The sequence below is a fragment of the Oncorhynchus nerka genome, linkage group LG14 (genome assembly GCF_034236695.1).
Source record: "Oncorhynchus nerka isolate Pitt River linkage group LG14, Oner_Uvic_2.0, whole genome shotgun sequence".
In the NCBI taxonomy this organism is placed as follows: Eukaryota; Metazoa; Chordata; class Actinopteri; order Salmoniformes; family Salmonidae; genus Oncorhynchus; species Oncorhynchus nerka.
The window spans coordinates 60,286,512-60,313,535 of NC_088409.1; the positions used below are offsets into that span (position 1 = coordinate 60,286,512).

At 41.9% G+C, this 27,024-nt stretch overlaps 2 protein-coding genes and 1 long non-coding RNA gene across 4 annotated transcripts in view; 2 read left to right on the forward strand and 1 right to left on the reverse strand.

Annotated features, from left to right (window-relative positions):
• Positions 1 to 1,553: 1,553 nt before the first annotated feature.
• Positions 1,554 to 4,582, reverse strand: LOC115141587 (uncharacterized). Its single transcript, XR_003865384.2, has 3 exons — positions 4,268 to 4,582; positions 2,207 to 2,271; positions 1,554 to 1,937 (listed from the first exon to the last, which is right to left on the reverse strand). It is a non-coding gene; the product is annotated as an uncharacterized LOC115141587 (long non-coding RNA).
• On the forward strand, positions 3,512 to 18,812 carry LOC115141586 (polymerase delta-interacting protein 2-like). Of its 2 annotated transcripts, none has more exons than XM_029680598.2 (11): positions 3,512 to 3,900; positions 13,631 to 13,712; positions 13,846 to 13,943; positions 14,041 to 14,140; positions 14,256 to 14,331; positions 14,596 to 14,703; positions 15,463 to 15,608; positions 16,439 to 16,465; positions 16,626 to 16,751; positions 17,030 to 17,109; positions 17,484 to 18,812. In XM_029680598.2, exons 1-11 carry the CDS (start codon positions 3,719 to 3,721, stop codon positions 17,596 to 17,598), a joined length of 1,140 nt encoding a protein of 379 aa, XP_029536458.1. In that variant the 5' UTR covers positions 3,512 to 3,718; the 3' UTR covers positions 17,599 to 18,812. The 2 variants fall into 2 exon arrangements, with proteins under 2 accessions (XP_029536458.1, XP_029536459.1); XM_029680599.2 differs by having other exon boundaries at positions 3,513 to 3,900; positions 13,637 to 13,712.
• A 1,210-nt stretch (positions 18,813 to 20,022) lies between these two features.
• The window catches only part of LOC115141589 (leucine-rich repeat-containing protein 75A-like), a 35,497-nt gene continuing 28,495 nt past the window's right edge, over positions 20,023 to 27,024 (forward strand). The window contains 1 exon segment of the mRNA XM_029680601.2: positions 20,023 to 21,583. Coding sequence (XP_029536461.2) covers positions 21,329 to 21,583 — 255 coding nt within the window. The 5' untranslated portion in view covers positions 20,023 to 21,328.

A 27,024-nucleotide genomic window follows, 5' to 3' on the forward strand; every position in this document is an offset into this window, starting at 1 on the left:
AGAGAACATTCTAAATAATGTTATTTAAAAACATATAGATTTTATTCTCAGCATAAACAAAACTTTCTCTAGCCTCTTTCCTGTTAAGTGTTTTCAGGTGTGCGTGCTGGCCTCGCCACTAATTGGCTACACCTCATCTTAATAACTTATTGTTTCCTTTGAAAAGGGGTCTGTTGGACAGACTGAAATGAACAGCATTGAATGAGTAAAGAAACAAGGCATGCTAGCTCCATCTTGGTGCCGCAGTGGACTAATTCCCAGTGGTGTAAGTTATTTAAGTCAACATACTGAAGTAGTCTTGGGGGTATCTGTACTTGACTATTTATATTTTGGACAACTTTTACTTTACTACATTGCTAAAGACAATAATGTACTTTTCACTCCATACATTATCCCTGACACCCAAAAGTACTCGTTACATTTTGAATGCTAAGCAGGACTGGAAAATGGTCCAATTCACACACTTATCAAGAGAACATCCCTGGTCATCCCTATTGCCTTTGATCTGGCGGACTCACTAAACACAAATGCTTAGTTTGTAAATTATGTCTGAGTGTTAGAGTGTGCCCCTGGCTATCAGTAAATAAAATGGTACTGTCTGGTTTTCTTAATATTGGGAATTTGAAATGATTTACACTTCTACTTTCAATACGAAGTATATTTTAGCAATAACATTTACTTTTCATACTTGAGTATATTTAAAACCAAATACTTTTACTCAAGCAATATTTTACTGGGTGACTCACTTTTACTTGAGTAAAAGTAAACATACCTTAATTGAAAATTACTCAATTTGGTACTCAATTGGGTATGACAATTGGGTACTTTTTCCACAACTGCTAATTCCATGGATAGACAGAAGATTATAGGTTCAAATTTCACAGATGCTGTCAAAATAAACAAATGTATTTGTTTTCATGATTCATGTCTAAGGAAAATAATTTCCATGTGTCCTATCTGTGCTTGGAGAAAAAAGAAGAGTTTGCCCAGAATAAGCTAGCAGTGTTATTAAAATACTTTTTGAAACATTTAGTGAAAGTTAAGGAAGTTATTCAAAAAACAAATAACCTATAAATTTGTTCTCAGAGCGTTAATAAAACCTCCCAGGAAAATTTTAATAGAACCAGAGTAAAACATTTTCAGAACCTACCTGCAACCTAAAAATAAACGTTCCCAGAACAGGCAAAATGTTAACTTCTGTTCTTAGAACGTTCGGTTTTACTGGTACGGAAACTTCTGGCTTTGTTCCCAGAACCAATGGGAAACCAAAAACGTACATTCCCACAACTTCCAAGGAATCAAATTTGCTAGCTGTGTATCTTTTCAAGTTATTATTTTAGAACTCAAGCTCTGGAAGGTAGAACTTCTTCACATTAAAAGGTAGTTCTATTCTTATCCTTACAAAATATGGACTGATGTGACTGATGGTACTTTAAAAAAATTCTATGACATTTTCCATGATCAGACACTTTATCCAGATAGTAAATGAAACACATCTGCACCAAAAACAATTATCAATTACATATGATAAGGACAGACATACACAAGTAATATAATATTCATAAACAATAACTTTATTAAAATAATAAGGTTAGGGGAATATATTGTCTCATTCAAACCTGAAAACAAAGTGCATGTTAGGGCCTACATTACTATCATAACCATATCATACATTAGGAGTTAGCAAGCCCAGGCTAGAGGGATCTGGGACCAGGCTAGAGCATTTTTACGACCTGCACCACCAGTTTAGCATGTGCAGCAGCCACCTCTGTCAGCATCAAACTAGAAGGGCTAGGGGGGAACCAGTTCAGCTGCTTCTCTGCCAGTCGATGTTCACCTGCCTGTCCTGTGTATGTGTGTCTGTGTCTCAATCGCATACTCTTTGTCCTCAAGTATCTCCTCCTTGTCATTTTGCAGGCCTTTCATCAGCGATGACCCTTTAGCACATAAGAAATGGGATCATGAATGTAAGGGAAATGTGTAGCTACAAGTTATCAATCTGCTTGCAAGGTGACAAGGTTACTTTTTAACCCCCCCACCACACACACACCATGATTTTTGTTTTACATTTTAATATCCGACAGTCCATAACTTAAATATTTATGCTCATGTATGCCTGTAAGTAGTAAAGTCACAAACCAACCAGCTAGACCAGGCAGTCATGTGATCTATTATCATAGGATTAGGCAGTACAAAGACAAAATACCTGAAGTGCTGCCTGATTCACTGGTGAAGAAGAGGCAGGATATTTTTATGCTGAAAGATAAATTCCTGAAAAATAGGTTAGAGTTAAATATGTATTCATTCATTCATCTTCTGTAGCTAGTTATTGCCTGTTGACGGATGCAACAGTATTTCAATTGAGTATATGCTTAACTGAATGAACAACAGAAACAGAATACAATATGGACATGTCTTAATGGGGTATAGCCACGTCTCCGATGAATGCTGATGACAGATGCTGGTAACCCTTTGCTGGGACACAGAGTAAAACGCTTAAATTAAACGATTCAGTTAAATGACCTGCCTTCCTGATTGAACTTTCGTAAACTACATTAAAATTCACCAGCTGAAAAAACAAGTCACAGAGGTTGCCTGCTCAAGACGTAACCTGCTTCCAGCCGAACTAAGCACGGGCAATGCAGACACAACAAGATAACTAGCTAGATGAAAATAAAATAAATACATATAACTTCATAATTACCAGTTAGCTGGATTTGAGTTGACTCACTGAGTATTGTACTTTGTGAATACGGAGTTAGCGTAATTATGCGTTCAAACAGGGCTGAAATGAAAACGAATGGGCATACAATTAATTGTTAGCTTCAAGCTTTCAAGCAAGACATGGCAATGGACAAATAGTATCTGAGAAAAGCTGAAAGAACGGACCCCTTCTGGCGCAAACTTGATTTTGTTCCGTGTTACAACATATCGTACGTAGTTTAATATAGAAAAACAGCGACCTAGCTCTACTTACTGTGTAGCCAATGTAACGTTGGCTAGTTAACGTTACAGTAATAATAGCCTGTTTGCAGTGGTAGAAAAAGTACCCAATTGTAAAAGTAAAAATTAAAAACTAGTAAAAGTCTCCTAGCAAAATACTACTTGAGTAAAAGTCAAAAAGCACTTGGTTTTAAATATACTTACGTTTCAAAAGTAAATGTAATTCTCAAAATGAGTACATTGAGGTCGAAATAACACTGGAATTTTGTGACTGCACTGGGCCTTTAAATTGAGATTACTTTACATTTACATTTTAAACACAACAGAGTACCTGATGCTAAGGTTAAACTTTTTAGACCCAGTGCAGCCAAAAACATTATATGTATTAATATTTCCACACTGAGGTTGGCATAATACTGTGAAATTGCGAAAAGTATGATAGTGGTGGTATGGAGTTTTGGCCTGCCTGTTGACATCAATAGACCAATAAGAAAGATTTCCAAACCTCCGCCAAAAACAGCTAGTTTTCAAATTTTCCATCGCCACTCAGAACACTCCCAGACAATCCTAGCAACATTTTTGCTTGAGAAATTTCTCTTTGCTAGGAATATTTTTTGAACATTTTAATTGAAAATAATTACAGTAAGGTACTTTGTTACCCAGAAAGTATTTGATATTTAGATAAAAACGGCTACATTGGACCTTTAAATCAACTTTTTAATTCGCCCGCTTTTATACACGTCAGCCTCGGCGTGCTTGTGCAGAAGTAGAAAAGATGGCTGCTTGTGCAATACGACGAGGCTTTCTGACTACCGTCAGTAAATACAACAGGAAACACACACATAGAATATTGAGTATTATTGAAGGGAGTAGTGGACTTGAGGCGAAGAGACCCCGGTTGCCGTGTTTAGCATGTGGACTGCCCAACATTCAGCAGACGAGGTTTATGTCGTCACGGTAAGGGCTACCTTCTAAGGCTAAGCTAATGCGACCTAGCTAGCTAGCCAGTTCGCCCACTGTCTTGAATGCTGCCCAATGATGCATCAATAGCAGCCACGTTGTATTCCTTCTCGCTTCCATGCGCTCTCCTCCTCTCACCTCTTTCCTTCGCTTGTGGAGCTCTATGCATGTGACCAGGCGGGGGAAAAACAGCCTACATCGTTGTCACTATATTAGCTAAAGTAACGTCATAGTCAGCATAGCTAATATATAACTAACGCGTTAGTAAACCCGGTACAATCATACAGTAACGTTGGTGTACATTCAGTAAGCATTTACACCGATGGGCCCCGGTGGAAATACATTTGTAATACCAAAAGCTTACCTTGACTTGGAAGACTTCCAGTGTGGTGTTGGAAAGTCGCAGCCAGCTAGCTAACATAACGTCCCCCTGTTTCTGTAGGCTAAACCAGCTAGCTGCATTTGCTAAGTATGTGATGATTCTCCATCATTTTGGAAGTAATGTATTTGTTAAACTATTGTCTTTCTCTCTCTTTGAGTCAACTACTCAACATTTTATGCAGTGCTAGCTAGCTGTAGCTTATGCGTTTAGTACTAGGTTCATTCTCTGATCCTTTGTTTTGACGGACAAGTCAGTTCAGGCAGCAAGAGTTCTGATGGGCTGTAAGGATGTCCTCTGGAAGTTGTCATAATTATTGTGTAAGTCTATGGTAGGGGGTGAGAACCATGAGCCTCATATGTTTGGTATTGAAGTAAATGTACCCAGAGGACTGAAGCAAGCTGTCCTCAGGCTACATACACCATGGCGCTACCTAACAGAGTGCTGTTGAAGCTACTGTAGACCTTCTTTACAAAATAGTATGTTTTAATCAGTTATTTGGTGGTGTGATTATATGTAGTATAGTTTTATCTAGAAAGTATACATTTGAATATTTTAGCATTTTATTTTATGAAATTAGCTGAAGATGGTCCTCCCCATCCTCCTCTGAGGAGCCTCCACTGATATACACTACCATTCAAAAGTTTGTGGTCACTTAGAAATGTCCATGTTTTCCATGAAAACATACATGAAATGAGTTGCAAAATGAATAAGAAATATAGTCAAGATGTTGACAAAATTTATAAAGATTTTTAATTGAAATTATATTCCTTCAAACTTTTGCTTTCATTAAAGAATCCTCCATTTGTAGCAATTACAGCCTTGTAGAACTTTGGCATTCTAGTTGTCAATTAGTTGAGGTAATCTGAAGAGATTTCACCCCATGCTTCCTGAAGCACCTCCCACAAATTGGATTGCTTGATGGGCACTTCTTACGTACCATACGGTCAAGCTGCTCCCACAACTGCTCAAAAAGGTTGAGATCCGGTGACTGTGCTGGCCTCTCCATTATAGACAGAATACCAGCTGACTGCTTCTTCCCTAAATAGTTATTGCATAGTTTGGAGCTGTGCTTTGGGTCATTGTCTTGTTGTAGGAGGAAATTGGCTCCAATTAAGCGGTGTCCACAAGGTATGGCGTGGTGTTGCAAAATTAAGTAATAGCCTTTCTTCTTCAAGATCCCTTTTACCCTGTACAAATCTACCACTTTACCACCACCAAAGCACCCCCAGACCATCAGATTGCCGACACCATACTTGACAGATGGCATCAAACACTCCTCCAGCATCTTTGAATTTTTTCTGAGTCTAATGAATGTTGTTCTTTGTGAACCGAACACCTCAAACTTAGATTTGTCTGTCCATAACACCTTTTTCCAATCTTCCTCTGTCCAGTGTCTGTGTTCTTTAGCCCATCTTTTTTTTTTGTTGTATTGGCTAGTCTGAGTTATGGCTTTTTCTTTGCAACTCTGCCTAGAAGACCAGCATCCCGGAGTCACCTCTTCACTGTTGACGTTGAGACTGGTGTTTCGCGGGCACTATTTAATGAAGCTGCCAGTTGAGGACTTGTGAAGTGTCTGTCTCAAACTAGACACTAATGTACTTGTCCTCTTGCTCAGTTGTGCACCGGGGCCTCCCACTCTTTCTATTCTGGTTAGAGACAGTTTGCACTATTCTGTGAAGAGGGTAGTACACAGCGTTATATGAGATCTTCAGTTTTTTTGGCAATTTCTGGCATGGAATAGCCTTCATTTCTCAGAACAAGAATAGACTGACAAGTTTCAGAAGAACGGTCTTTATTTCTGGCCATTTTGAGCCTGTAATCAAATCCACAAATGCTGTTGCTCCAGATACTCAACTAGTCTAAGGAAGGCCAGTTTTATTGCTTCTTTAAATCACAAAGCCCTGACCTCAATCCTATAGAAAATTTGTGGGCAGAACTGAAAAAGCGTGTGCGAGCAAGGAGGCCTACAAACATGACTCAGTTACACCAGCTCTGTCAGGAGGAATGGGCCAAAATTCACTCAACTTATTGGGGGAAGCTTGTGGAAGGCTACCTGCAACGTTTGACCCAAGTTAAACAATTTATAGGCAATGCTACCAAATACTAATTGAGTGTACGTAAACTTCTGAACCACTGGGAATCTGATTTAAAGAAATACAATCTGAAAGAATTCTCAACTATTATTCTGACATTTCACATTTTTAAAATAAAGTGGTGATCCTTAAACAGGGAATTTTGACTTGGATTAAATGTCAGGAATTGTGAAACTGAGTTTAAATATATTTGGCTACGGTGTATGTAAACTTCCAACTTTAACCATACACGCACATACAGTCCCAGTCAAAAGTTTGGGCACCTCATTCAAGGGTTTTTCTTTATTTTTACTGTTTTTCTACATTGTAGAATAATCGTGAAGACAAACTGAAATAACGCCATGTAGTAACCCTAAAAAATGTAAACAAATAAAAAAATGTTTTTAGATTCTTCAAAGTAGCCCACTCTTGCCTTGCCAAGAGTGTACAAAGCTGTCATTCTCTCAACCAGCTTCACCTGGAATGCTTTTCCAACATTCTTGAAGGAGTTCCCACACATGCTGAGCACTTGTTGGCTTCTTTTCCCTCACTGCTTTCCAACTCATCCCAAATCATCTCAATTGGTATGAGGTTGACTGATTTGTGGAGGCCAGTTCATCTGATGCAGCTCGCCATCACTCTCCTTTGTCAAATAGCTCTTACACAGCCTGAAGGTGTGTTGGGTCATTGTCCTGTTGAAAAACAAATGATTGTCCCACTAATCGCAAACCAGATGGGATGGTGTATTGCTGCAGAATGCTGTGGTAGCCATGTTGGTTAAGTGTGCCTTGAATTCTAAATAAATCACACAGTGTCTCCAGCAAAGCACCATCACACCACCACGCTTCACGGTGGGAACCCACATGCAGCGATCATCTGTTCACCTACACTGTGTCTCACAAAGACATGGCGGTTGGAACTAAAAAATCTCAACTTTGGACTCATCGGACCAAAGGACAGATTTCCACCGGTCTAATGTCCATTGCTTGTGTTTCTTGGCTCAAGCAAGTCTCTTCTTCTTGTTTGTGTCCTTCTTGGTAGTGGTTTCTTTACAGCAGTTTGACCATGAAGGCCTGTTTCACACGGTCTCCTCTGAACTAGAGGTCGACCGATCAATCGGACCGGCCGATATCAAGTTTTCATAACAATCGGAAATCGGTATTTCTGGACACCTATTTATATATATCTATTTTTTTTACACCTTTATTTAACTAGGCTAGTCTGTTAACCCACCGTTCCTAGGCCGTCATTGAAAATAAGAATGTGTTAACAGACTTGTTCAGGGGCAGAACGACAGAGTTTCACCTTGTCAGCTAGGGGGATCCATTCATTCAAACAGCATATGTGTGCATTTTCCCAGCAGCTCTTCATTGTGCGTCAAGCATTGCGCAGTTTATGACTTCAAGCATATCAACTCCCGAGATGAGGCTGGTGTAACCGAAGTGAAATGGCTAGCTAGTTATCCCGCGCTAATAGTGTTTCAAACGTCACTCGCTCTGAGCCTTCTCGTAGTTGTTCCCCTTGCTCTGCATGGGTAACGCTGCTTCGATGGTGGCTGTTGTCGTTGTGTTGCTGGTTCCAGCCCAGGGAGGAGAGGGACGGTAGCTATACTGTTGCACTGGCAATACTAAAGTGCCTATAAGAACATCCAATAGTCAAAGGTTAATGAAATACAAATGGTATAGAGGGAAATAGTCCTATAACTACAACCTAAAACTTCTTACCTGGGAATATTGAAGATCAGTGTTAAAAGGAACCACCAGCTTTCATGTGTTCTGAGCAAGGAACTGAAACGTTAGCTTTCTTACATAGCACATATTGCACTTACTTTCTTCTCCAACACTTTTGTTTTTGCATTATTTAAACCAAATTGAAAATGTTTCATTATTTACTTGAGGCTAAATTGATTTTATTGTTGTATTATGTTAAGTTAAATTAAGTTCATTCAGTATTGTTGTAATTGTCATTATTACAAATACATTTAAAAAAATCTGCCTTTTATTTAAATTTTATCGGTATCGGCTGTTTTGGTCCTCCAATAATTAGTATTGGCGTTGAAAAATCATAATCTGTGGACCTATACTCTGAACAGTTGCTGTTAAGATGTTGGTTACTTGAACTTTATTTATTTGAGCTGCAATTTCTGAGGTGCAGTTAACTCTCGGCAGCAGAGGTAATTCTGGGTCTTCCTTTCCTGTGGCTGTCCTCATGAAAGCCAGTTTCATGATAGCGCTTGATGGTTTTTGCGACTGCAGGTGAAACTTTACAAGTTCTTGAAATTTTCCGAATTGACTGACCTCCATTACTTAAAGTCATGATGGACTGTCGTTTCTCTTTGGTTATTTGAGCTGTTCTTGCCACAATATGGGCTTAGCCCTATTTGGTAAGATACCATCTTCTGTATACCACCCCTTCCTTAGCCAATCAGTTGTGTTGTGACAAAACCCATGAAGAAGGAAAGATATTCCACAAATGAACTTTTAACAAGGCACACCTGTTCATTGAAATTCATTCCAGGTGACTACCTCATGAAGCTGGTTGAGAGAATGCCAGTAGTGTGCAAAGCTGTCAAGGAAAAGGGTGGCTACTTTGAAAAATCTAAAATATATTTGTATTAGTTTAACACTCTTTTTGGGTTACTACATGATTCCATATGTCTTCACTATTATTCTACAATGTAGAAAATAGTAAAAACTAAAGACTGAGTAGGTGTCAACTTTTGACTGGTCCTGCTAATATCTAGCTAATGTAGGACATTTAATTAGCAGAGCATTTATTTAATGTTGATTGCGCAACACGTGTCAAGATGTCAGCTTGGATAGAAACTTGCTGAACTTGCAGAAACAGGAAGGTTCCTAGCTATTATCTATGATTGGCAGATATTTTGTGAAGAGCTACAATGATTGGTACATTGCACAAGCTCCTGTTGTCAGACAAGTCAAGTTGTTTTTAGTATATCACAACTTACAAATCAAACAGTGCCATATGTTGGCACTTTGTTGCATTTGGTAACACACAGCTTATAGATGGAACTTAACTTCCAGGCAAATCTGTGCATATTTTCAGTATTCATAAGTAGACAGACATTTTCTAGTTACAAGCCATCAGACTGCTGAGCACTTGAACTGGACTGACCACCTGCTCTGACTCTGCACCTTAGCACACACAAACACATACTGTACATTCATGCTACACTCACATTGTGACTGTTCCTAAACAGACTCTTATTATACTGCTCAATTTATACCCCCCCCCTTCCCCAATACAAGTGTAAATATTGGATTCAAAATTGTGCCTTCCTGTATTATACGTATGCAAAAATGTTTATTTTATTTCTCGTTGCATTGTCGAAGGACCCTGCAAGTAAGAATTTCGTTGGACGACGTATCCCCTACATACAACTAATAAAACTTGAAACGAGTGTTTTCAATATCCAGGCAAGACATGGAAACTAGCCAAAGAAAATAACAAAGTGGAATGTTACTATGTGCTGCAAGTAGGGCTGTCCCTGACAAAAAAAATCTTAGTCAATCCGAGAGTCATCTGTAGATTGGTCTAAATTTGTAAAGATGTCTTTCCATATATAGACACATCCTATGTGTGTAAATCAAATAAACGATATGTACTGAGCTTCTCTGGTTCTTTCTTAAGCACAGTTTGAAATGAAGACACAAATGACTAGAGGGAGTCTGACCGCAATTGATTTGATTGTGCCAGGCCGGGCTCAGACTGCGCTGTGTAAAATGACCGGTTGACTGCGTGACTATCGCCCGTTGGTCTCTCCTCCATGCTGCAAGGACCACCACAGAACAGCAACAGTGTCTGTTGCTGAAGCTGCAACATAATTACAGCCATTTCTGACTGAAAAGTGCTGTTACCGAAACCCCTCATTTGTTTAGGGAAAAACATTCCAGATTCCCTCGCAAGCAAAGATTAAATACGTCTGAATTTGAGAAATTGTTTGTCCGACTTGTTGTGAGGCTTGGTGCTCACGGAATCAGTAGGCTATTTAACAAACACTCACAGGCAACAGAAGCAGGATCTGTTTTATTTCTGTAAATGTATATGGATGATTTATAAAGCCAGGCACATTTTAACGTTAGACTATTGGTTATAGATCTCTCCTCACCTTTCTTAGACAATGAAGGCAAGGGCTGTTTTCTTGTCTCTAACTCCGCTCCTGCCTCCACCGCATTGTTCTCAACACCAATATGCTGGTTAACTTTGCTTCTATGGACATGGCAACATGGTCTAGGAAAAGGTGCCAATTCAACAGCGCACTGATGGGTTTCAGAACCACGGACAGCAACCGCTATCCAATGTGTGAGAGTGCATTTGTTAAATATTATTTGCACCATTTGTTCATATAACCATATACAATTTCACGAGCACGTCTTAGCTTAACCTCTTGCCTCTACTTGGGACGCAAGCGTCCCAACTAGAGCTCTGGAAATGCAAATGCGCTACGCTAAATGCTAATAGTATTAGTTAAAACTCAAAAGTTCATTAAAATACACATGCAGGGTATCAAATTAAAGCTACACTCGTTGTGAATCCAGGCAACAAGTCAGATTTTTAAAATGCTTTTCGGCGACAGCATGAGAAGCTATTATCTGATAGCATGCACCAATACACTACAACAGAAAAGCACAGCAGGGGACGTAAACAAAATAATTAGCATTTCGGCGTTACACAAACCGCACAATAAAATAGAAAACAGTCATTACCTTTCACCATCTTCTTTGTTGGCACTCCTAGATGTCCCATAAACACTATTGGGTCTTTATTTCGATTAAATCGGGCCATATAAAGCCAAGATATCGTTATATGTAGACTGTGTGATAAACGAAAAAAACAGCGATTTCACAACGTAACGTCATTTTTTTAATTCAAAAAGTAGACGATAAACTTTCACAAAACACTTCGAAATACGTTTGTAATGCTACTTTAGGTATTAGTAAACGTTAATAAGCGATAAAAATCATCCGTAGGCGATGTAAATATCATTAGCTGTCGTCTTGGAAAAAATTTCAGGAGAGAGCTCTTCCGGAATGATCTGGGCGGAGACCGGAGGTAAGTCGTGCCCCTCTTTCGGTTCAACCAAGAATCAAAGATGATTCAATTCACAAGACTCTAGACAACATGGGGATGCTGTGGGAGTTGAATGCTCGGTCTTATCTAATTCGGCTCACTGTTAACAATTGCTGGAAGTGGCGCAAGGATATTTATTTCCATTTTCTGTGATCAGGTTTTCCTGCGCTTTCCGATGTAACGCACGTTATGTAATAGCCACAGTCGTGATTTAACCAGTTTTAAAAACGTCCGAGGGTTTCCTATCCACACATTCTAACCATATGAACGTACTATATTCCTGGCATGAGTAGCAGGGCGCTGAAATGTTGCGCGATTTTTAACAAAATGTTCAAAAAAGTAGAGGGTCGACTGAAGAGGTTAATGGACCGTGCCATCCTCACGGCCCCAAACAATGGATCAGTCCACTCAGACCGATGTCTTGTATACCATGATTTATTTTTTGTTATTGCTCGCCTAAAGAAATCTCGGTCAACCAACAGCCTAAATGGGGTCAGCCCTAGCTGCAAGCCTGGTTGTTTTCAGACCGGTCAAAGTGGGAGTTGTAGTAGAGGTCTTCTCATGTCCTAAAAGTTGGCCCCGGGACCCGAGAGCAATCGCACCCAAACTTGGAATGCACCCGACCCGTACCCATATGGGTCCGAGCCTAGACCAGACCCAATTACATTTATCAGCCCTGTTGCTTTTCTGGTTAATGAATAGATATTTTATGTTGGCTAGGCTTTCTATAAGTCAAATGAACTTTTATTAGTGTAAAATACATATGCTATAGGCTATATATCAGCTGTAGATCCATAGACCTAATGACAATCAAACAGGACCCGAGGGGAAAAATTAGACTTTTGGACCCGGGTGTTCGGGTGAACCTGTGAAGACTTCTAGAGTGTCGACTTACATAGACACTAAGCCACCTATCGAGGAAAAAGTGACATTGAAACACTAGTAGGAAGTTGGCAACATATTTGACCTATATTAGCTAGTTCACTTTTTGTCTGAGTGGAAGAACGTAGAGCACTTTGGACCCATCTACAAAGCCTGATCTGCTGTTGATTACATAAGGGTGCAGGTTGGCTTGAGCCAGCACAGAGTAATGACTCCTATTTATTTGCCTCCCTCGTGCCAAGGGAATAAATGTAGAGGGGGTGGAGGGCTTGGGTTGACATGGACCCCACGATGTTAGCAATTGGAAGACCGATCCAGCACCAGCTTGTAATCCTGTCTATACTTTATGTAAATCTTGTAATGTATTGCTGTCCTGTTCTTTCTCTCTCAATGATAACCTCCATGAAATGAGGAAACATTGTTACCGATCTGACTCTCCGTTTTTAACAATGTATTTGTTCTGGTATTTCACCAGCCTGGTTGTTGTTTTCTTGTCAGCGACCGTATGATAATCCAAGGGTCAACCTCTGCCAGTAATCCCCAACATAGCTGATGAACACGCAAGCCTTTGGTCAGATCTCTTCCATATCATCTGCCAATAATATGGATATTTAGAGGAGCCACGCAAAACTAAATCCCCCATCAATATCACCCCCCCCATGTTTTGAAAAATAGATCTGTCCAAGTATGAGTGACTTGAACACAGCCAGCTGTTGTTCACAATACCTTGTTGATATAATACTGCAAAGGGATTGACAAAGATTAGACTTTAGAATTTTTGTTTGTTGAACTTTGATAAATCTAGGTGTTTTATTCAATTTGTCTGATTTGAGGTGAAGCTTTAGTCCAAGGGGGATGACTATGAGATGACATGTCATCTCAGTGCTCATGTTGCGTATTGTGTGCACTAGGTTCCATTTCCAAGCTGCTACAACAGTTGGCTAGGTGAGACTAATGTAGTTCTACAGTGAGATGTAGAGGTCTTCTTGGCTCCAAAAAGTTGGACCCGAAGACAATCCGACCCGAACCCGAATGGACCCGTTCATAATAAAATAAAAATATTTAAAATAGGGGGACCCGAGAACAATCGGACCCGACTACAACCATACCTAGACCCAACCCATACACCAACGGGTCCACGTTTACACCAAACCCAATTGGACCCGAGTGAGAAAATGTTTGTCAGCCAAGTTGCTGTTCTGGTTAACAAATAGGATCTGGGTCGGATCTCAGGTGTTCGGGTGGACCCGTGAAGACCTTTTTGTTCCTGGTTGTCATAGTGTGGCCTGTGTTTTGGCAGGAACAGGCCAGAGGGGAAGGTTCTGGAGACGGTGGGAGTGTTTGAGGCGCTGAAGCAGCATGGCAAATATGAAACAGGCCAGGTAAGCTGGGCAGCGCCGTGCGGTTTACCCACCCAGACCAGAACTATTGGTCCTGCCCCCTAGCCTATACTGTAGTTGCCCTTGTCACAAAGGCTGTTTCCAACCTCAAGTCTGTTTCTCCATGTTCTCTCAGCTCTTCCTTCATAGTGTGTTTGGCTACAGAGGGATCGTGTTGTTCCCCTGGCACGCCCGTATCTATGACCGAGACGTCATTCCTCCCATGTCTGACAGGTGCATATTACATCTTAGTTTGTTTTTAATGGTTATATATATATATATATATCTTTTTTTTTTAAATATATATTTTACACCCATGTCCCGTCCTCAGCAAGCCAGAGCCTCCTGGTTCACACGGGTCAAAAGAGGTGAAGGGGAAAACTCATACCTACTACCAGGTCCTCATCGACACGCGGGATTGCCCTCATATAGTACGTGACCTCTGAACACAACCAATGTTATGCCATTGTTCTTACTGACTAGGCCTAAATGATGACATATACCAGACTGCCAGTCTTCTAGTTGTTTCTCCTATTGTGTTGACAGTCTCAGAGGTCTCAGACAGAAGCAGTGACGTTCCTGGCGAACCATGACGACAGCAGAGCCCTCTATGCCATCCCAGGTAAACAACACATGATCCGCTGCTCCCTGTGTAGTAAATGGCTACGTGCTTTGATTTCTTTTCAAACGGACCATTTGAATTTTCCCACCACCCACAAAAATGCATTGAGTTCTTATCAGGAAATGGTACTGTCCGTGTGCGAATAATCTTGGCTGCCACGTGATTTTGTATAACTAACCTAGTTACTTCCTTGTACTTTTTCTGTCACTGTCATCCTCCTGACTGACTGGGCATTTTGCCTGGCTGTCAATGTGTGTGTTTCAGGTCTGGACTATGTGAGTCATGAAGACATCCTGCCCTACAACTCCACAGAGCAGGTCCCCATCCAGCACGAGCTGTTTGAGCGCTTCCTCATGTTCAACCCTGACAAAAGTAAGCGCCAGCCACTCGCTGCTTTCCACTTTCCATGTGTCATTTCATTGTACAGCATAGTACACACTGAGTGTACAAAACATTAAGGACACCTTCCTTATATTGAGTTGCACCCCCCTTTGCCCTCAGAACAGCCCCTGTTGTTCGTGGCATGGAGTCTACAAGGTGTTGAAAGCGTTCCACATGGATGCTGACCCATGTTGACTCCAATGATTCCCACAGTTGTCAGGTTGTCTGGATGTCCTTTGGGTGGTGCACCATTCTTGATACACAAGGGAAACGGTTGAGCGTGAAAAATCCAGTAGCGTTGCAGTTCTTGACACAAACCGGTGCGCCTGATACCTACTGCAATACCCTGTTGAAAGGCACTTAAATCTTTTGTCATGCCTATTCAACCTCTGAATGGCACACATACACAACAAAAATCATTCTTTAACCTGTCTCCTCCCCTTCATATACACGGATTGATGTGGATTTAAGAAGTGACATCAATAAGGGATCATAGCTTTCACCTGGTCAGTCTGTCGTGGATAAGAGCCGGTGTCCTTTGTTTTCTACACTCTGTACATTTCCAGCCATTTTTTGGAACATTCACAAATTCCAACTTCTTCCAACTTAAACATTCAGTAGTACTATAAAGTGTTCAAAGATTTTTTTTAAATTCACAGGTACTGTAAAGTATACAATATATCCAGTTACTTTGTGGGCATTCACGTGTGTGTGTTACAACTGTGTAAACTGAGTATCCTGTGTGTCTAGCCACCCAAGCTCCCCCGTTCAGTGCGAGGGACACTCTGAAGGCATGGCAGGAGAAGAACCATCCCTGGCTGGAGCTGTCAGACGTGCACAGAGAGACGACTGAGAACATCAGGGTCACCGTCATCCCCTTCTACATGGGCATGAGGGTAAGGATAATGTCGCTGTTTGGACTATGAGGCTCTTTCTCAAAAATCTGCCCTCCTTGTAGCTTCTTCTTATTTGTTATTTTGTGATATCCAATTGGTAGTTAGTCTTGTCCCATCGCTGCAAATCGTGTACGGACTCAGGAGAGGCGAAGGTCAAGATCCATGCGTCCTCCGAAACACGACCCCGCCAAGCCGCACTTGACCTTCACACACTGCCCACTTAACCCGGAAGCCACCAGCACCAATGAGTTGGAGGAAACACCATACAACTGGCGAGTGAGGTCAGCTTGCAGGCGCCCGGCCCACCACAAGGATTCGCTAGAACGTGATGGGACAAGGACATCCCAGATGGCCAAACCCTCCCCTAACCCGGACAACGCTGGGCCAATTGTGCGCCACCTCATGGGTCTCCTGGTCGCGGCCGGCTGCGTCACAGCCCGGGATTCAACCCGGGTCTGTAGTGACGCTTTTAGCGCTGCAGTGTCTTAGACCGCTGCGCCACTCTGGAGCTCCCCTTGTAGCTTATTTTTTAGTGCTCTGATCTGAAAGAACTGACCAGGTTCTTCCACCATATTGTTTTCACCTCAAGTCTTTTTCAATCAGTGCAGATGAAGGGGAGAACAGGTTAAGACATTGAGAGAGCCTCTGTTTTTAATTGTCAGTTGCTATCAAATAAATATTATACAAGATACTATTGAGCTCTTTCCATAACTCCACCCTTTCAATAATGTTCTGCTCGTCCCTGAGTCCTCCCACTCTGTCGTGTGATACTTATGATGATCTTGAATCTGCCCGAGCACAAAAAATAAATACAGTATTTTCTTTCTCAGGATGCTCAAAATTCTCATGTGTACTGGGTAAGTAGCATTTACTTTTTACAATTCCCTGAAAAAGGACAAATAATTAGAACTTTTACCAATATATGATGTAGGCCTCGTCTATCCAGTCAAGGGTACGAATGTAGACTGTAAGAACGGCAACATAATGTGTACCCGATGCTTATATGGCGTGTGTCAGTGGCGGTACTGCATCCGCCTGGAGAACATGGGCAGTGAGGTGGTGCAACTGAGGGAGAGACACTGGAGGATCTTCAGCCTGTCAGGCACCCTGGAGACGGTCCGAGGCCGGGGGGTCGTAGGTCGGGTCAGTAGTACAACCGCCACCACACAACGGAATTACAAACTCTCAATGCCTGTGTCCTGTGAACCTTAATGCCTGTGAACCTTAATGCCTCAATGCCTGTGAACCTTACTAAATGCCAAAACACTTAATTCCTCTGTCCTTGTATCCTCAATTCCTCTCTGTGCTCATTGGCTGAGAGGATCTATGGTCAGAGGAAGCATGTATTTGACACAGCCACTCATACAGTATGTTACTTCCACGACTGAGTCGAGGCTATAACCTATGGTTTTTGTCTCCAGGAGCCAGTCTTGTCCAAAGAGCAGCCAGCCTTCCAGTACAGCAGCCATGTTTCCCTTCAAGCACCCAGTGGACACATGTGGTAACTACTTCTACACAGAGTAACATGACGTTGGAGCTGTGTTATTAACATGAGTTAAGAGTATTGCAGCAGACACAGCAGTACCTGAAATGCAGGTTTATGGATGTTCTGGTCTGAGAATTACTTAATAAACTGTTTTTTCTATTTGAACCTGGTCCTTGCCCGTGAACATAAGCTGGGGAAACATAAAAATATTAATTGACGTTTGAGTGAATCTTGCACAGATTTACAGGCAAGTAATCAAACGATCGAAAACAGACGGAAACGCAAGAGTAACTCAAGCTTTCCAATATCAAAAAAATAACATCAACCTTTCTCCCATTTTAGTACAGAGGTGTGATGGTCAAGATTCTAATGATGCTCTCTCTGTGCAGGGGGACGTTCCGCATCGAGAGGACGGACGGCTCCCACTTTGATGTTCGCATCCCCCCGTTCTCCCTGGAGAGCAACAAGGACGACAAGGCTCCCCCTGCTGGCTACACCTTCTGAAGCAACGCAGCAGCAGGGCCACGTCCATCAGCGCAGTCGAACAGCCAAAAGCCATCCTTAGGAACGGATCAAAACCCTTCCTCTGCTACTTTTCCTCATTTGAGATTAAGAAACCTATTTAATCGAGCACATTGAAGTTAGATTTTCAATGAAAGGGGACAAAACATGTCCTCCCAACACTGTTGTAGCTAATGAAAACTTCAGCTTTTTAGTGGAAAGGAGAAGGACAAGCGATCCGTCACAGAGCTTGTTGATTGAGATCGTTCTGCGTAGGCAGAATGGCTCGGTGAGCACTGATGGTATTAGCTTGTATTGTTATGAGTGGGAATAAAATATGCCAATTGTTTGTCTCAGCTGTAGTTGCTTGACCCAGAGGTAGACGTCTGAAGCCAGTCTCCCTTGTATTTTATTGGTGTTTTTTAAGTAGCTCAAATTAGCGGACCCGGTGGGAAACCATTTGGAAGGACTTTACTAAATCCAAATAGAACGTGTCCAATAGTAGCCCTACTCTTTAAGAGTCCTCAGTCAAGTCTAGACCTCATGTTGCTCTCTGATCTATAGTGTTCTGCAAATTCCTCTGAGTGTTTGGCTTGTCTGTCACTTCTGTGAGCCTCCGGGATGGGGCCTGTGGTGAAACTTAGAAAAGGGAAAGAACCTGTGGCCGTGTCTCACATGGCACCCTATTCCCTATAAAGTGCACAGGCCCTGGTCAAAGTGGTGCACTGTATAGGGAATAGGTTGCGGTTTGGGATGAAACCTTTGAATGTAATAAGAAAGTGAATACAGGAGAAATAGTGACCCACATTGATGTTACCAACTGTAGGTTTGGCTGATGCGAGGGCTGGGTTCAGAAGGGTGGCAATGTTCTGTTTCAGATAGAAATGTCATGCATAGAGCAGACATGGTTCCTCATTCTACATGAGAGAATCATGTCTGTTCCACACAATGCATTTATCGGAACATTTCATGTTGCACCCTACTGAATTTCACCATGGCGAGGAAGGTGTCTGGGAGACTGACTGGCTGCGATGCTGTCCTAGTCTGTAGTATCCATCCCTTGAGTCAGTTCTGTGGGTTGAAGTCTCAAACTTAGATTTTGCCTTGTTAAAGGAGGAAACCAACTTTTGGATGGGTGTTGTGAAATTACTGTCTAATGATTGAATGATGATCTGTAAAATAAAGTTGTAAAGAAAAATAAACATCAATTTCAAAGAGATTGTCCATTTGCTGCTTGAGACCATGACTGTGTAGTCTACCCCAGGTTTTTATTTTTTACTTGGTGCACGTTTAGTTTTTTGCCCTAGCACTACACAGCTGATTCAAATAATCAACTACTCATCAAGCTTTGAAAAGTTGAATAAGCTGAATAGCGTTGAGCAAAAACCAAAACGTGCACCCCTTTGGGACCCAAGGACAGAGTTTGGGAAATGCTGGTCTATCCTTGCAGGAGAGTGGGGCATTCGGCTGACGCTGCAGCTGAGACATCGAGCTGTGCGCACTCAGCGTGTTAGGATAGCACAAGGTCATACGTCTCCGTCCCCCCCCCACCCCTCTTGCTGTTCATCTAGAAACCTCATGTCAGAAATCTAGTTCCATAGTAACCAGTGGCAATCACTCTGATTTGAGGTCGAAGTCATCATGGGTCGACACAATGAAAGTTAATTTAATAGTTTCTAATGCATTTGAGTAGGGCAACTAGCTCAGCTGACTTATCACACATACTGTTGCTATACTTGTAGTTGCTTTCAAGGGAAGGTTCGAGTATACAGCTGGTGAATATTATTAGATTATGCTGAACGGAGCGCACACTGCTAGACCAAACCCCTACAAACATGCCCCTATCTTTCCTGTTGTATCTGACCTGTAATTTTGTTCTTGCGCATCTCAATCATTATTGTGAGATCCGTTTTAATGACAAACATGAAATGACAATGTCATTTGATAATCAATATACTATTTTTACTCTCATTTCAAATCTAACTGATGACAGTGAGTATTATATTTTTAAATCTGAGAAATAGTCTACTTACATATTTACAGAAAAAAATACTATACTATTCTATAGTTTAATATTACACTATAATGCTATAAAACAACACTGGCCCTAAAATAAAGTATGTCAATCCACGCCGCCAACACCAGAGGTCAATATAATGCAATTCAATGATTTGCACTTCCCGTGAACAGTCCAATGCAGCAGATTTATGTCATTTGAAATACTGCAATTACGAGACTAAAAGTTGCTGTTGAACTCGTTTTTGCAATGTGGTTAACGTACAAGCCAAGGTCATAATATTATCTAAGTATTTGCATGTCATAGTACTGTGTTATTGAAGTGTTATTATAGGTTATTGTAGACTGCCTCTAAATTAGCCTACCCAATCCCCATTCACCGTTCAGAAGAAAAGGCAAAGGATGTTGACCTAGCTATAGTCCTTGCGATATCCTCTTAGCAGGACGTATTTGTAGTGGGGAGCAGCCTGCCCAACCCATTCTCAGTGCGAGGACTTGAGGAGAGAAGCGCTGTACACACCGCGCCTGCTCTGGTCGGCTCCTCCGACAGTGCGCAGCCTATATTCAGTCCCAACAAGAACAAGAGACACCTTCAACCAGGTCGCGGACTCTACCTCGGCCACCGCCGAGGCCGTTCTAACAGGACGTGCCTCGAAGAGCGAATCATAGAATATAGGAACAACGAAGCCAATATCTTGCCAAGGAAAAGGTTGACATCACGTGTGAATGATTTGGAGAGGCAGAGGTGAATAAACAAACGGAGCAGATAAAGACGTAAACATTACCATGTCCTGTCTCCATCGCCACCACCACATACGTTTATCTTCCCCTTCTTTTTCTGCACAGACGCAGAATGCGTGGCATTATTGATTAAACGGGAAGAGGAAGAGGAATCCAATGTGGACGGGAGGAGAGGAGGCACTCGCAACACTGACAGTCACATCAATTTAGTAGCGGCCCTTCAGAGGATAACTGTTCATATTTGAAGGACAGAAATGAAGTCGTCTCCAGGATAGCGCTGTGAGCGAGTGCATCCGACCAGGAGTTTGCTGGCGATCTGCGCGACTGCTGCTCCCCGTATTTGCGGCCATGCTGCGGGAATCATCCTCCGAGCTCTTCCCGACTTGAGAGGCTTTTACCAGCCGATTGTTAAAACAGTGCAGTCGTTAAAATGATTTCGTTGTCTAGAAGACGGATAACCCCGAGGCTTTTTTGCAACGTTTGTTTCATATTTTGCTAAAGAAACCTGCGCAGAGATAGCTGATCATATTTCACTTAGCTCTTTAGCTCTGACAATTTTATCCTAACAAAATTCTGTGGAAAACATTTAATTATTTATAGGCTATGTTCCGCGAATTGCATAACAAAAGTTTTGGGTTGTGTCCCGGGTTGAGTGCGTGTCTGTTTGTGTTTATAGTAGCACACGTAGCAGCCAATTAGCTCAAGCTTATTGTGCGAATTAGACATTTTATTCAAATCTGAACGCATGTGTTGGAGGTTGTTTCCCCGACTGGTACCATTCACTAGAGGACAGGTGTGTTGTCCAACTGGTCAGGTGGGGAACGAACCCAGAGGTCCTACCCACTTTAAGGCCTCTTGATTTCGTGTATAAGGTTTTAATGTTTAGTTAAAAAGACAAATATTTTTATGCAAGTCAGCCTTGCATGACTGCCTGGGGGACCAAGTCATTTCTTACAGCAGATTCTAACATCCAAACATGGGCACCAAACAGACCAAAGGTGTTGGGGGCCAAGAGGCTGGGCCCAGCCCACAGCACGGGTGGAAACGGACCCCTACCAAGGAGAGGGGTGACCTCTTCACCTCCTTCATGTTGAGGTCAGGGGACCGGCTGAGTCGTGGAGGGTCCCCTCCGCCCTACCAGCGCCGGATAGGCATGATCCAGGAGATGATGCTGATGGCCAAGCAAGGCAAACAGGACAAGGCCACAGAGATGCTGCAGACACTCCGGCAGGTGTGTGTATGTGTGTGTGTGTTTATATGTAAGTGTGTGTGTGTGCGCGCGTTAATGTGCGTGTTCTTGACTGTGTGTGTGTGTGTTTGTTTGTGCACCTGTGTGCTCGTGTTCATGTGTGTGTTTGCCTGTGTGTGCGTGTATTTGTGTATGTGCATGCACAGGTGTGTTTAATCTACTATAACCCCAAATCCCATGTCAGTTCACTGCAAATCCTAGTCTGAGTCTAGATTACATCAACTCTGATAGAAGTCCTTCACTAGGCCAGGAAGACACAGCTGGGAGGGAGGTGAGCTTCAGAGGACAGAGGAGGTGAGCTTCAGAGGACAGAGGAGGTGAGCTTCAGAGGACAGAGGAGGTGAGCTTGAGAGGAGAGAGGAGGTGAGCTTCAGAGGACAGGGGAGGGTAGACAGATGGACTGATGCAGAGACAGACAGATGGACTGAGGCAGAGACAGACAGACGGACTGAGGCAGAGACAGACAGACAGACGGACTGAGGCAGAGACAGACAGACGGACGGACTGAGGCAGAGACAGACAGACGGACTGAGGCAGAGACAGACAGACGGACTGAGGCAGAGACAGACAGACGGACTGAGGCAGAGACAGACAGACGGACTGAGGCAGAGACAGACAGACGGACTGAGGCAGAGACAGACAGACGGACTGAGGCAGAGACAGACAGACAGGACTGAGGCAGAGACAGACAGACGGACTGGCCGAGACAGACAGACGGACTGATGCAGAGACAGACAGACGGACTGATGCAGAGACAGACAGACGGACTGAGAGACAGACAGAGACAGACAGACAGGACTGAGGCAGAGACAGACAGACGGACTGAGGCAGAGACAGACAGACGGACTGAGGCAGAGACAGACAGACGGACTGAGGCAGAGACAGACAGACGGACTGAGGCAGAGACAGACAGACGGACTGATGCCGAGACAGACAGACGGACTGATGCCGAGACAGACAGACGGACTGATGCAGAGACAGACAGACGGACTGATGCAGAGACAGACAGACGGACTGAGGCAGAGACGGACAGACGGACTGAGGCAGAGACGGACTGAGGCAGAGACAGACAGACGGACTGATGCCGAGACAGACAGACGGACTGATGCCGAGACAGACAGGTGGACTGAGGCAGAGACAGACAGATGGACTGAGGCAGAGACAGACAGATGGACTGAGGCAGAGACAGACAGACGGACTGAGGCAGAGACAGACAGACGGACTGAGGCAGAGACAGACAGACGGACTGAGGCAGAGACAGACAGACGGACTGAGGCAGAGACAGACAGACGGACTGAGGCAGAGACAGACAGACGGACTGAGGCAGAGACAGACAGACGGACTGATGCCGAGACAGACAGACGGACTGATGCCGAGACAGACAGACGGACTGATGCCGAGACAGACAGATGGACTGATGCAGAGACAGGTAGAGAGGTGTGGTCATCAGAAAGCTGGTTGTGCGTTCTCTCAATTAGTTTGTGATTAGCTCGACCACGGACACACTGACACCGTCTGCCCCAGCACACCTCACTTTAAGGGACATACATAACTCGAGGGACTGGCTGTCTGAGTGAGGAGAGGATGTGAATACTAAGGAAGACCAACTCAAACTACACCTCCATTCTATGTCACTCCAGGGTTGTGTTCACTAGGCACGAAAATGAAGAAAATAGGAAGAAACAGGGAGGTGTGACCTGAACTTGTCCAATATGAAACAGTCCAATATGAAGTGTTTTTCTACGGTGTGCCCTGATGAATAGGACCCAGCATTCGAATACAGTCAAATGACCAAAGGATGTTAGATCAACTTAGATAGACAGACAGACATTTACACCAACAGCTATCTACAGTATCTGCTGTTGTTGTAATACCATAACAAGCAGATGAGATGCATCCTGCAACTCTACCGTGTCCCGCACCTCCTTTGCCCCTCTGTCCATGGTTTTTGTGAGAAAGTATAACTCATCCTGGGCTGTGTCATGTTGTTGAAACAGATGCCCAGAGGCTCGGCTCGCCTTCACTGTTGCTGTAATTAGAGGAGTGGCAACAATTTATGGCACCTCGGTGATGCCATTCAGCCTGGCTCGATCGGCCTGTGGGAGGATGGAGAGAGAGGAGGAAAGAGAGGTGAGGAAAGGAGGGAGAGAGAGGAGGAAAGGAGGGAGAGAGAGGAGGAAAGGAGGGAGAGAGAGGAGGAAAGTAGTGAGAGGATGAAACAAGGGGGGGAGTGGAGGAAATGAGGGGAAGAGAGGAGAAAGGAGAGAGATGAGGAAAGGAAGGAAAGAGAGAGAGGAAAGGGGGTAGAGTGGAGTAAAGAATAGCTAGAGAGGAGAAAAGAGGGAGGGAGGGAGGGAGAGAGTTTGGAACAAGAGCTACTCCTACTAATGTACTTTTACCTCATAACATTTATCTCCAGACCAAATTGAGAACGAGAACTTAACTATGCATGCAACTTTGCGATGTAGTTTAGGCCCACATGAAGCTATATCCACCAGATATATACACTTTATATTGAATATCGGACATGATTTCATCGATTGGTTCATTCCTTTTGTTGATATCACTCTCAAGGGTTATCGATTTTCATTACTAGGTATAATTTGTTACGATCAAATTAGTCTGTCATATTGTCACATTCCCTGTATACATTTTGAGCTTAGCCAAAATAGAAGCCTGGACATAGAGGCTATGTTCCAATCAATCCATCCTTAAAGGATGGAGGTTCCAGGCGCCGGCTGTGGAAGCTTAAATCTTAAGGGTTATCCTGTGGGTCATATAGTGGTGAGGTCAGACAATCCTCACCCTTTAATTTTTTCCATTATTTTACCAGGTAAGTTGACTGAGAACACGTTCTCATTTACAGCAACGACCTGGGGAATAGTTACAGGGGAGAGGAGGAGGGATGAATGAGCCAATTGTAAACTGGGGATTATTAGGTGACCGTGATGGTTTGAGGGCCAGATTGGGAATTTAGCCAGGATACTGGGGTTAACACCCTTACTCTTACAACAAGTGCCATGGGATCTTTAATGACCTCAGAGTCAGGACACCCGTTTAACGTCCCATCCGAAAGACGGCACCCTATACAGGGCAGTGTCCCCAATCACTGCCCTGGGGCATTGGGATATTTCTTAGACCAGAGGAAAGAGTGCCTCCTACTGGCCCTCCAACACCACTTCCAGCAGCACCTGGTCACCCATCCAGGAACTGACCAGGACCAACCCTGCTTAGCTTCGGAAGCAAGCCAGCAGTGGTATGCTGTTGGCTTAATGTTGTTTGCTGCCCTCATTGATCGTGTCCCCGCTTATAAATATCTTGTCATCTGGATGGACAAAAAGCTATCTTTCAAAAAGCATGTTGATGAGTTAGAAATTAAGAACTAAAATAGGCTTCCTCTTTAGGAACAAGTCTTTGATTAAATAGCAGAAAACATATAATTCAGTCAACATTCATTCCGCTTATTGACCATACCTTGACGAGTTTAATAAAGGTTAAATCATAAGTAAAATATTGACTATGGCAATACAGTCTATGTGAATGCAGCTGCCACTGTATTGAAGCCATTGGCTGCAGTTCATCATAGCGCCTTGTGCTTTATTACGGGCGATAGGTTGCGTACACATCCTTGCATTTTGTATCAGAAAGTAGCCCGGCCCTCTTTGAAGTCTCCTATATCGATGCATTGAGCTCTTTTTTGTCTATAAAGCCCTCTTGCATAAACTTTCACCATACCTTACCCCATTGTTAACCTTCAGACGTATAAGTTACCAGACCCAGACTCAGGGATGGCTAACCCGGAGATCCCCTTCCTTCTCTAACGAGTTAAGTAAATCTGCTTTGAGTTTTTTTGCGCCTCATGTGGAATGATACCCACAATTCCTTAAATATGTATAGTGTAATTGATGTGTATATAGATATGTATAGTGTAATTGATGTGTATATAGATATGTATAGTGTAATTGATGTGTATATAGATATGTATAGTGTAATTGATGTGTTTATAGATATGTATAGTGTAATTGTTGTGTTTATAGATATGTATAGTGTAATTGATGTGTATATAGATATGTATAGTGTAATTAATGTGTATATAGATATGTATAGTATAATTGATGTGTATATAGATATGTATAGTGTAATTGATGTGTTTATAGATATGTATAGTGTAATTGATGTGTATATACATATGTATAGTGTAATTGATGTGTTTATAGATATGTATAGTGTAATTGATGTGTTTATAGATATGTATAGTGTAATTGATGTGTATATAGATATGTATAGTGTAATTGATGTGTATATAGATATGTATAGTGTAATTGATGTGTATATAAATATGTATAGTGTAATTGTTGTGTTTATAGATATGTATAGTGTAATTGATGTGTATATAGATATGTATAGTGTAATTGATGTGTTTATAGATATGTATAGTGTAATTGATGTGTTTATAGATATGTATAGTGTAATTGTTGTGTTTATAGATATGTATAGTGTAATTGATGTGTATATAGATATGTATAGTGTAATTGTTGTGTTTATAGATATGTATAGTGTAATTGATGTGTTTATAGATATGTATAGTATAATTGATGTGTTTATAGATATGTATAGTGTAATTGATGTGTATATAGATATGTATAGTGTAATTGTTGTGTTTATAGATATGTATAGTGTAATTGATGTGTATATAGATATGTATAGTGTAATTGTTGTGTTTATAGATATGTATAGTGTAATTGTTGTGTTTATAGATATGTATAGTGTAATTGATGTGTTTATAGATATGTATAGTATAATTGATGTGTTTATAGATATGTATAGTGTAATTGTTGTGTTTATAGATATGTATAGTGTAATTGATGTGTATATAGATATGTATAGTGTAATTGATGTGTATATAGATATGTATAGTGTAATTGATGTGTTTATAGATATGTATAGTGTAATTGATGTGTTTATAGATATGTATAGTGTAATTGATGTGTATATAGATATGTATAGTGTAATTGATGTGTATATAGATATGTATAGTGTAATTGATGTGTTTATAGATATGTATAGTGTAATTGATGTGTTTATAGATATGTATAGTGTAATTGATGTGTATATAGATATGTATAGTGTAATTGATGTGTTTATAGATATGTATAGTGTAATTGATGTGTATATAGATATGTATAGTGTAAATGATGTGTATATAGATATGTATAGTGTCATTGATGTGTTTATAGATATGTATAGTGTAATTGTTGTTTATTGATGTGTTCTGCGAAAGAGACTGGTCTCAGCATGACTCCCTGCTTAAATGTTTTTAAAAATCCCTGTTGGTTGTTGTTCTGAGATCAGAGCCTCTGTTTACAAAGCATCTCATAGTAGGAGTGCTGATCTAGAATCAGTTTTGTATTTTCGACCAGACT

Excerpts from the sequence above, each read along its gene's own strand:
- LOC115141586 (XM_029680598.2), top strand. The coding sequence starts at position 3,719 with ATGGCTGCTTGTGCAATACGACGAGGCTTTCTGACTACCGTCAGTAAA. Across the intron at positions 14,704-15,462 it reads CATGTTCAACCCTGACAAAA|CCACCCAAGCTCCCCCGTTC; the intron begins GTAAGCGCCAGC and ends CTGTGTGTCTAG. Across the intron at positions 17,110-17,483 it reads GCACCCAGTGGACACATGTG|GGGGACGTTCCGCATCGAGA; the intron begins GTAACTACTTCT and ends CTCTCTGTGCAG.